An 11,321-nucleotide genomic window follows, 5' to 3' on the forward strand; every position below is an offset into this window, starting at 1 on the left:
AGACCTGTACAGGAACCCTCGGCACCACATTACTCTCAGTATAAGACCTGTACAGGAACCTCGGGCTCCACATTACTCTCAGTATAAGACCTGTACAGGAACCCTAGGCACCACATTACTCTCAGTATAAGACCTGTACAGGAACCCCCGGCACCACATGACTCTCAGTATAAGACCTGTACAGGAACCTGAGGCACCACATTACTCTCAGTATAAGACCTGTACAGGAACCCCCGGCACCACATGACTCTCAGTATAAGACCTGTACAGGAACCCTCAGCACCACATTACTCTCAGTATAAGACCTGTACAGGAACCCTCGGCACCACATGACTCTCAGTATAAGACCCGTACAGGAACCTCGGGCACCACATTACTCTCAGTATAAGACCTGTACAGGAACCCCCGGCACCACATGACTCTCAGTATAAGACCTGTACAGGAACCTCAGGCACCACATTACTCAGTATAAGACCTGCACAGGAACCCCCGGCACCACATTACTCTCAGTATAAGACCTGTACAGGAACCCTCGGCACCACATTACTCTCAGTATAAGACCTGTACAGGAACCTCAGGCACCACATTACTCTCAGTATAAGACCTGTACAGGAACTCAGGCACCACATTACTCTCAGTATAAGACCTGTACAGGAACCTCAGGCACCACATTACTCTCAGTATAAGACCTGTACAGGAACCCCCGGCACCACATTACTCTCAGTATAAGACCTGTACAGGAACCCTCGGCACCACATGACTCTCAGTATAAGACCTGTACAGGAACCCCCGGCACCACATGACTCTCAGTATAAGACCTGTACAGGAACCCTCGGCACCACATGACTCTCAGTATAAGACCTGTACAGGAACCTCAGGCACCACATTACTCTCAGTATAAGACCTGTACAGGAACCCCCGGCACCACATGACTCTCAGTATAAGACCATTGAGCTTCACAGTCTGGATCACACCAGCAACGCTCTGATCTGAGCTGAAATAGTCATTTTTCAGACAATATAAACCCAATTCTCCATTTTCTTCAGATTTAAGGTCTTGAGATTGTTTTATTCCATCATCAAACAGCTGGTTGGGGATAGAAATTGGGAGAGTCTGGAATAGAGAGAGAAATATGGGGGGGGGGGGGAATCAGGAATCAGAATATTTTTTTCAGGAGCTTTCTTGATAGTGGGAAAAAGAGGAGTGTAGTATTTATCTAAGATTGATGGAGGACCATGAAACTTAAAGGTGGAATGGACGATTTTTTACAGCAAATTTTGTATCATATTTCCTCGTGGCGTGGATAAATCATTTGTCCTGCCACGTATCAATCATAAAACGCACCTACCGCTCACCTGCAGCCGCGTCAGGCTCGTCCCCACGTTTCCGCGTGCCTAAGCGCATGGATCTATCATAATATAGTTCCCTCAGTGTACGGGGCAAAATGAAGACGGGGAAAGACAGTTCGAGCTGACGCAGAAGTGGACAGAAATCTACGGGAGACGAGAGATGCGATGCCCTCCGTTGCGCTAATGAACAAACGCACGTGTGTGTTGTATCAGTTCGCACGGGGGAGTGGCATGCGCACTTCCACCTGCGTTCTCAAATCGCCGAAAAATCTTCCATACCGCCTTCAATAACCTAAATATTTAAGAGATTCCATTTGCCATTTAAATGGATAAGTCTTTCTAAAGGACACAAGGGGCCGCGAGTAAGAGAGAATTTCAGTTTTTTTGTACATTCAAGTTGTATCTTGACACTGGACCAATATCACGAAGAGCGTCACATTAGGTACGGACATGTCTAGTTTGGTTATAGTAAGACATCATCTGCTCAGGCATGTTCCGTCCCATCAAATGTAACACCGTGACCGATTTTCCGATTGTCTGATATATCGGGCCAATGGTTCCATTCATTTTGATTCTTGACAATCGTAGAGAGCCACAATATTTTTATTATTAAATCATCTATTTTAAAGTTGGTCACACTTTGAATAAATAAGTCCAGCCACAGAATCAAAGTGTTTCTGAGCGTCAGGACTCATTATTACAGCTTTGTTTTGTCATCTTGTCTTTGTCTTTGCCTAATAAATCTTGTTTACTTCATTTGGACGCTGATGTATTTGTGGTGATGTGTTGTCAGATGAGCCGGCGATGGAGGGTCTGGGGATGACCCCTCACCTGCAGACAGGAGAGCTGCTCATCATCACCACCGTGCTTCTGCTCTGGGCCGGTCACTATTCGCCTCTCATTCTTGACATTCTCTTTATTTCTTATTTCTACATGTTCATATTCTTGGTGTGCCCCTCCCACAGCCGTCATTGCCCTGTTCTGCCGGCAGTACGACATCATCAAAGACAACGACTCCAACGTCACCAAGGAGAAGGGCAAGCGGCTGCGCTCGCCCACGTCCTACTACAACGGCTCCACGGGCAGTTCCCCCATCTACCACAACGGGGCAGTGCGGAGCAGCAGGGTAAGACTTCAGTCAAGACTACAGAAGCCACGTTTCAACTGGTTCACTCTGAAGCAAAATGGACTTTTCAGAGCTTTTAACCTTCTTACATTGCTATTTGTGCTTCATAAATGTCCAGGGTGTTTTTAGCAGTTTTTAGCTACAGAACAGACTATCTCCTTTCCGCAAATTTATTTAGTCTAAAAGTAGACTCTTTCTCACTCACTCGCGCGGAGCGGCGCACCACGGAGCTTACAGCGCACAGCTGTGGGGCACACACTACGTCACAGGTGGGCGGGGCACACACGCGCTCTGAGACTACGTCACGGGTGGGCGGGGCACACACGCTCTGAGACTACGTCACGGGTGGGCGGGGCACACACGCTCGCTGAGACTACGTCACGGGTTGGGCGGGGCACACACGCTCTCTGAGACTACGTCACGGGTGGACGGGGCACACACGCGCTCTGAGACTACGTCACAGGTGGGCGGGGCACACACGCGCTCTGAGACTACGTCACAGGTGGACGGGGCACACACGCGCTCTGAGACTACGTCACAGGTGGGCGGGGCACACACGCGCTCTGAGACTACGTCACAGGTGGGCGGGGCACACACGCGCTCTGAGACTACGTCACAGGTGGACGGGGCACACACGCTCTCGCTGAGACTACGTCACGGGTTGGGCGGGGCACACACGCGCTCTGAGACTACGTCATGGGTGGGCGGGGCACACGCGCTCTGAGACTACGTCACGGGTGGGCGGGGGACACATGCTCTCGCTGAGACTACGTCACGGGTTGGGCGGGGGAGCCAGATCGCTCTTCACAAGGGTGGGGGCGAATATCAAACCAAGCCGTCTGCATTTCCGAGTTGGTGAGGGGGTCCAAGGTCTGGGTGATATTTCTTAACTGTTATGTTAAGGGTGTTGCACAACCCTTATTATTATCAATTATACACTTAGGATAGACTACGAAACGTGAAAAAAAGCATGTTATGGCACCTTTAAGTGAACCAAAGCAGTGTTTATGTGTGTCCAAACCAAAGGGCCACATTCTGAACCATGTGTGAGGGCCACAGCCGGGGGTCAGGACAGGGAGTCCTTCAGGTGGGAGCCCTCCACAGGGCCACCTTAACTTTATACTCGGAACATTTATTTATGGTCTGTGCCACGTCATGTTTGATCTTCAGGTTTTAGAGGTAGAACGAGTACAGTTTCAATAAAACGTGCTTCCATCATCCGGGCCACACCGCAGCTGGTCTGAGGGCCAACAGAAACGGGCCGCGTTGGGTCCCTGGGCCATAAGTGATCCAAAGTGGGCCGTGAGCCTTCAAAGCAGTCTAGCTCTCTTTAGCTCCCAGAAGCAGATACAGTGAGGAAACTGAACTCCCCCTGGACCGACTCTATAAATGATTAGAAAATGGGTTAATAATGTAGTCAGTGTTTGATGGTGTTTTCTTTCTTTTTCCTCACACTTTTTCTTGTCTCTGTCCAGCTGCACCGAGCCTCTTCCTCCGTCAGCATCATTCGAGTTTGAGCTCAAATCCCGAATCCCAAAATGTGGAATGTTCCGTGTTCACTGTGAAATGACCCGGAGTTTTCGTGACTAAAGCGTTGATAATCGGTCATATTTGTCTTGTATATGGACCCTGACGTGGACGGAGTGTGCTCAGAATGGTGTGAGACTGCCACCTTGAGGATTCCCACTGTAACTGCAGACACCACTGTACATATTCCTGACCGTTTGCATGTCGTACCGGACACTTTGATACTTTATTTCCTAACACATGGGTGAAAAGTATTTTGTAATACACTAACCAACTGAACAATTTGTACGTAAGTGGCCGCGCTCCTGTTTCAGTTGTGGTCAAACACAGGTGACCAGTGATGTAAAGAGTCTGTATTTGAGACTACGGTCAGTTGTGTCCAGATCTTAGTCGGCTTTATTTATCCTAAAGGACGTTGAAGTTGAGCTGCAGAAACATGTTCACCGTTTCCCTGTTGCCTTTGTGTCCCAGTGCAGTTTAGCAGGAGCTTGTGTGTCAGGCCAGTGTGAGGAGGGGAGTAACAGCCCTCAGGACAAAAGCCCCGCCTGTGTCCAGCAGCCCGGGCATCACAGTGTCCCTCCTCCTTTGTGTCCTGTCCTGCATCACAGCCAGCGTCCCGGGGGAGCCAGGTGAACTCCGGAGACTGGACCAGGACGCCCTCTTCCACGTTCAGAACTGGAACACTCGGCGCTTCATGAGTTTAACACGTGAGAAACGAGAGAAACGGGATTTACAGAGACCAAACCTCAGGTCCAGGTGTGACACTGGAGGTCGCGCACCCGAAGCCATTCAGCATTTACTCTCTCAGTAATTTCCATGTGTTTATTGTAGGCCAACATGTTTTAGTGGTCGACACAGACACGAGGAGAACATCCTGCTTCACTGTTGTGTGTAGAAAGTACTAAGACTGAGGTTTAGGTCAAGTTCTTTCTGAATATGTGAATAGATAGATATATGTCTGTATCAAATGATAATAAATATATTTTACAGCAGCAGTGTCTTTGGAGTTTCATAGAATACATTTTGTGCAGGTTGAGTGATTTAATGTTTAATTTGCACATGTCTGGATATAAAACTTAACGCCCAAAATAAAACACATTTACAAAAAATTTGACAGTGAAAAAATAACTTGTTTATGTGTTTGTGTTGTGTGGATCGGCTCAATAATCAGAGATTAGACTCTTACTGAACAGCTGAAGGGCGCGCTCTTACTGAAGGGCACGCTCTTACTGAACGGCTGAAGCGCGCGCTCTTACTGAACGGCTGAAGCGCGCGCTCTTACTGAACGGCCGAAGCGCGCACCCTTACTGAACAGCTGAAGCGCGCACCCTTACTGAACAGCCGAAGCGCGCACCCTTACTGAACAGCCGAAGCGCGCACCCTTACTGAACAGCCGAAGCGCGCACCCTTACTGAACAGCCGAAGCGCGCACCCTTACTGAACAGCTGACGCGCACCCTTACTTGCTGGTATGTGTTTTCTTATGCATTTCCAGGACACACATTTGAGCAAACGCTTTCTTACAGATTAAACAGCTGAATGTTTTCTCTGCTTTGTGTTGTCGCGCATGTACAATTACAGAAGTCTCGCTGGACAATACTTTGTTACAGACTGGGCAGCTGTAAGATCTCTTCGTGTCGTGTTGTCTTGTGTGGACAGCTAAAGAAGTCTTGCAGGACAATGACTTGTCACAGATTGTGCAGTTGTACGGTCGTTCACCAGTGTGAATTCTAAGATGCACTTGTAATTGGTATTTATAAGGAAATCTCTTTTTACAGACAGAGCACTGGTGTTTCTTCGCCGCAGTCTCTTCATCAGTTCCTGACTCGTCTTTGTCGTTCACAGAGGAGCTGGTCCCTGGTTCAGGCGTGTGTTTGGGGGATGAAGCTGGGGGGTTTTCAGCTGGGCTTTTGTCTTTGATCTGGTCTTCATCAGCGTCTGTCTCCATCTGTGCAGCAGAATAGTTCAGTGGAGATCTCCGGTCATCATCATCATCATCGTCGGTGTCAGAGGAGTGCTCAGTGTCTCCTTCATTCTCTAAAGTCACTTGTGTCGTGATGAACTCTTCGTCTGATTCCTCTTTGTATTCAGTCTGTTCAGTCCCCGAGGACTCTTCTGTCTTCACATCACCACTGAACTCTGGGACAGCGCTGGAAAAGCAATCACACTCAGACTTAGAATGGGCACAGAGACAAATTAAGTAATATTAGTTATAATATTGAATGAATGAATGAATTTGGGCATTATGAGTGTCTGCGGAATTCTTTAGAATTTATTCTTTAGAATTTTGTGACGGAGCCAGTCGAGCGAGAGAGAGAGGGGGGGAGGGGGAGGAATGGAAAATATAATAATAATAATACAAAATGTGTGACATCACTCACAAAACAAGAACATATAGTGTCTGCGCGACATTACGCGCAGACACTATATGTTCTTGTTTTGTGGAGGGGGAGGGAGGGGGAGGGAGGGAGAGAGAGGGAGAGGGAGGGAGAGAGAGGGGGAGAGAGGGAGGGGGAGAGAGAGGGAGGGGGAGAGAGGGGGAGAGAGGGAGAGAGAGGGAGAGGGAGGGAGAGAGACGCAGACACTCCAGCAATGGCTTCAGCCATTGCAGATTTTCTAGTTCAGAAGTTGTTCCTAAAGTAAAACACATGAATGTGAGTTAAGTGTTAAGCTATAGTTAGCAGCTAGCTCGTAGCTAGTAGCTTGTGATTTGTAAGTTGTAACTTCTGTTAAAAACAGTGAATAAGAGTTCATTTCAATCTACAGTTAAACCTTGTGTTCGAGTCGTCTTTGTTCAAGTGTCTTGTTTTATGCTGTTATAACATGATACAAATATGGCCTGGTTCAGGTGTAGCTCTGCATCCCGAGCAACAAACTCTAATATATCCATCTTGCACTTATTTAAATACAAGGGTCGCATCTCCACAGATCTGACCGGTCCTGGTGGTCACCTGCTCGTGTCCATGGACTAAGAAGTTTAATGCCACAGTGTGAAACATTATAGCCATGGAAACAAGCATTATAGCCATGGGCGGCAGTAGCTCAGTGGTAGAGTGCTCATCTTCTGATCCAAAGGTCGGCGGTTCAGATCCACTGGCCCGCAGGTTGTCTGTCGTTGGGCAAGACACTTAACTCGCCCCCCAGTGTCTGCGAACATCTGGGGTGTGACTGGTTCCTTGATGTAAAGCGCTTTGAGGACCTTGACGGTAGAAAAGCGCTATATAACTGTGACCATTTACAAGCAGGAGTCCGGTGTGTGGAGCTGTGAGCCGGCTTCAATTCATTTCACTTATGTTAAGTTACGTTTTTGGAGGCTTTAATGTAATAATCGGTCGATCACAACACACACACACACACACACACACACACACACACACACGTGTGAAGACTCGTCTTACACTGGGAGCTGCTCTTCCTCCTGTTTGATGACCTGCTCCTCTTCCTCCTCTTTGATCTGACGAGTCTCCGGGATCGTCTCCGGGATCTCACGCTTCAGTCCGGGGCCAGAAGCCGCAGATGGAGCGTGGAGAGCGGCTCTGGACAGCACGACTCTCGGGCTCAGCACCGCGTCCAGCAGCTTCTGTTTCCTCTGGTTCTCTTCTTTGGAGCGGCGCAGTTCCTCCTCAAACTCCGTGATGGTCGTTTCAAAGAGCGCGAAGATCTCATCCGCCGCCGCCGTCAGCCGCGCGTTCACCAGGACTCTCAGCTTTTGGCTTTTAGACATTTTACAAACTGCTTTAGCTTTAGCTTCGGGCTAACCACGCACAGTATTGTGTTGTTCTTCTTCTGGTGGTTGGCTGTAGCTCTGCTATAGAGCCACGATTGCGCTCGCTGTTGTGAAGAGGACTTCCGGTGCGTATATGGCTCATTACTGCCTCTATCGGTGAGAGGACGATACACCAACACATCCTACACACTGGGTTTCATTCTATACAAAAGAAGAAAAACATATTATACTGTCATACTTTTTAATTGATTACACAAATATATAGCAAGTAAACTAAAGTCAAGATGTGAAACAAAAGTTTAAAAAGCTATGGAAACAAATAAGGTTTATGGCAGCTGGTGGTGCAGAATATAGGGGTGCTATTTTACCCTTTTTTTTATGTCCAAAATTGAATATTTAACATTGAACGTATGGATACATATTCTAAATACACATTTACAAGTGAATTAAATAAGTAAACACACTTTATTTCCACTTTTGGTCATGATCATACAATGACTTAGAGGCAGATACCGTTTGTGAGAAAATACATTTGTAATCTGATATTTTATAAAATAAAATATCAGATTATAAAGAGCAAAACAAACATCTCAGTGATACTGTAACTTATAGTACAGAGTGCATGTGTGACTTTCATCCATGTTCAGGGGGTCAAAAATGCCCCAGTATGAACATGAAGAATAGGAATAATAGGAATAATAAACCAGAATAAAGAATATTAGAATAACGTCTAAAGAATAAAGAATATTTTTTAGACTTTAATCTTTAAAGTCTCTTTAGCTCCTGTACTAGTTTGTTTAGGCTGAAGTTATGTAATGTAGTTTAGTTAGTTATAGAGTTGGGGTGTGTTGAAGAATGTGCCGAGGATGAGGAGGAAGAGGATGTTCTAACGTGCTTTGAACTCATGGGCTTTGAAACACAGAATAAAGTCTGGCGGCAATGTAACACTCTCCGGTTGGTCTCTGACACAACAACTATTCTAGTCACAAAAACACATCATGACCTCATGGGCTTTGTAACGCCAAAGCGATGGGAGGAGTACTTTTACGGACTACGACAGAGTCTGAGGACTACGAAACGTCTGAGGAATAAAGTCTGGCGGTAATGCAACACTCGGATGCCAACCGCCATAAAACAACAACAACAACAACAACAACTACGAAACGTCTGAGGAATAAAGTCTGGCGGTAATGCAACACTCGGATGCCAACCGCCATAAAACAACAACAACAACAACAACAACAACAACTACGAAACGTCTGAGGAATAAAGTCTGGCGGTAATGCAACACTCGGATGCCAACCGCCATAAAACAACAACAACAACAACAACACTCTCTGAAACAACAACAACTTGCTTCGTTGTCTATCCGGCCAGGACTGGGGGGCCAGCAGAAGGTCGCTCCTGGGTATTTATCGGGCCGTCATGAGGGCGGCTATTGATTATGGCTGTATAGCCTACATGTCTGCGGCTGAGACTAACTTAAAGAAGCTTGATGTGGAGCAAGCCCAGGCCTTGCGCATCTGCTGTAGGGCTTTTAGGACCTCCCCTGTCTCGGCGCTGCAGGTTGAGTTGGGGGAATTGCCGTTACGGCTCCGGAGGCTAGAACTTCTGTTGGCTTACTGGGTGAATGTGCAAGGTCATACGAGCTCTCACCCGGTGAGGGACTTTCTCAGGGTTGATGGGGGGCAGAGTGAGGCTGGCGGTATGATTTTCAGCCAGGTAGGAAATGCGAAGGCGCGGCTTGCGGGGGTTGGTGATCTGCGTGTGAGCCCGTCGGTGGCTTTGTCTGCTATAGCTCCGTGGAAGTTTGTCCCGGCTCCTGTTGATGTTAGCTTGCATGGCAAGCTTAGAGGAGTCGCTGGGAGGGCACCGCAGTTTGCCGTTCAAGCGCTCATCGATAAGCACTCAGGTGATGTGTTTATTTATACCGACGGGTCTAGGGATCCTGAGAGTGGGCGTACTGGCGCCGCTTATTTTGTGCCTGACCTGGGGCTGGCGGTCAAGAAGAGGTTGACAGATCGCCTTTCTGTTTTCACGTCGGAACTTATAGCGATACGGTTGGCGTTGGAATGGGCGGAATCTGCTTTGCAGTGTTGCGGCATTGTGGTGGCCTCTGACAGCCTTTCTGCATTGCAAAGCATTAAATCTGGGAAATCGGATTGCAGACAGGATGTGTTGAATGGCATCTTCTGTCTGATGCTCTCCCTGTCCAGGAAGGATGTGAGGGTTTCCTTCATTTGGGTCCCTGCGCATGTGGGGGTGGATGGTAACGAAATGGCTGATGCACTGGCTAAACGTTCCCTTCGGCGGCCATCAATTGATGTGGCGGTTGAGTTAAGCAAATCTGAAATCAAGCCTGTTATCAAGAGTCATGTGGTCGGCCTTTGGCAGGAATTTTGGAGCCACTGTGTTACTGGACGGCATCTCTATCACATACAGGGTAGTGTGGGTCCTTGCGAGTCCATGGGCAGGAACGCGTGGGAGGAAAGGGCCTTCGCCCGCATGAGGATTGGCCATACTGGACTCAATTGGTCACTGAGTAGGATAGGCAAACATCCGGCCGGTCTGTGTGGTCACTGTCGGGTGCCAGAGACTGTCGAGCATGTGCTGATTTGCTGTGAGGCTTATGATAGGGAAAGGGCCGGGTTGGCCTTGTGGTTTCGGAATAATGGGCGGGAGTTCAATCTGCGGAACGTTCTGGCGTTCCAGTCACAGGGTTTGTGTCAGGCTGTGGTTGCTTACTTATGTAGCACAGGGCTGGGTAAACGTTTATAGAGGTGGGGGGTGTTGGAGACTGAGCCGAGGATGAGGAGCAAGAGGATGTTCTAACGCGCTTTGACTTCATGGGCCTAGAAACACCAAAGTGATGGAAGAAGGACTTCTAAAGGATAAAACGACAAAGACGTCCCGTGACCTCATGGGCTTTGTACTTCCAAAGCAATGGAATAAGAATTTTTAAGGACTACGACAAAGTCTGAGGGGAGGAAGAACTTCTATAGGATACAATGACAAAGGCATCTCATGACCTCTTGGGCTTTGTCAAAGCACTGGAAGTCAAAGCACTAGAAGAACAACTTTTAGGACTACGACAAAGTCTGGGGAATAAAGTCTGGCGGTAATGCGACACTCGGATGCCAACCGCCATAAAACAACAACAACAACATGAATATAGTTTTTATTCACAGCAGCAACAGTCGAGCAGCTCATTCTGAGTCGTTTTGGACGTAACTTTTGTAACAGACGTAAACACGGAAAACACAGCGTGTGGCATTTCTGCGTACGGCGCGCGCACACGTCTGTGTCACACGTCTGTGTCGTGTCACACGTCCGTGTCACAGCGTCCGTGTCACACGTCCGTGTCACATGTCCGTGTCACACGTCCGTGTCACATGTCCGTGTCACACGTCCGTGTCACATGTCCGTGTCACATGTCCGTGTCACACGTCCGTGTCACAGCGTCCGTGTCACATGTCCGTGTCACATGTCCGTGTCACATGTCCGTGTCACATGTCCGTGTCACAGCGTCCGTGTCACAGCGTCCGTGTCACAGCGTCCGTGTCACATGTCCGTGTCACATGTCCGTGTCACAT

At 48.1% G+C, this 11,321-nt stretch overlaps 2 protein-coding genes across 2 annotated transcripts in view; one reads left to right on the plus strand and one right to left on the minus strand.

The window, feature by feature from the left end:
* The window catches only part of LOC140365540 (fibronectin type III domain-containing protein 4-like), a 54,231-nt gene extending 50,185 nt beyond the window's left edge, over positions 1-4,046 (plus strand). Inside the window, exons 5-7 of the mRNA XM_072452029.1 lie at positions 2,143-2,232; positions 2,315-2,475; positions 3,951-4,046. Coding sequence (XP_072308130.1) covers positions 2,143-2,232; positions 2,315-2,475; positions 3,951-3,992 — 293 coding nt within the window. The 3' untranslated portion in view covers positions 3,993-4,046. The remainder of the gene's footprint in view (positions 1-2,142; positions 2,233-2,314; positions 2,476-3,950) is intronic.
* Positions 4,047-5,383: 1,337 nt separating this feature from the next.
* LOC140365547 (uncharacterized) lies at positions 5,384-7,801 on the minus strand. The gene is made up of 2 exons (XM_072452041.1): positions 7,400-7,801; positions 5,384-6,151 (listed from the first exon to the last, which is right to left on the minus strand). Exons 1-2 carry the CDS (start codon positions 7,723-7,725, stop codon positions 5,461-5,463), a joined length of 1,017 nt encoding a protein of 338 aa, XP_072308142.1. The 5' UTR covers positions 7,726-7,801; the 3' UTR covers positions 5,384-5,460.
* Between the last annotated feature and the right edge of the window lie 3,520 nt (positions 7,802-11,321).

Source organism: Eucyclogobius newberryi, unplaced genomic scaffold, assembly GCF_026437365.1.
Source record: "Eucyclogobius newberryi isolate DKJ021-1_F unplaced genomic scaffold, fEucNew1.0.hap1 SCAF_1, whole genome shotgun sequence".
In the NCBI taxonomy this organism is placed as follows: Eukaryota; Metazoa; Chordata; class Actinopteri; order Gobiiformes; family Gobiidae; genus Eucyclogobius; species Eucyclogobius newberryi.

Excerpts from the sequence above, each read along its gene's own strand:
- LOC140365547 (XM_072452041.1), bottom strand. The coding sequence starts at position 7,725 with ATGTCTAAAAGCCAAAAGCTGAGAGTCCTGGTGAACGCGCGGCTGACG. Across the intron at positions 6,152-7,399 it reads GAGGAAGAGCAGCTCCCAGT|CGCTGTCCCAGAGTTCAGTG; the intron begins GTAAGACGAGTC and ends TTGCTTTTCCAG.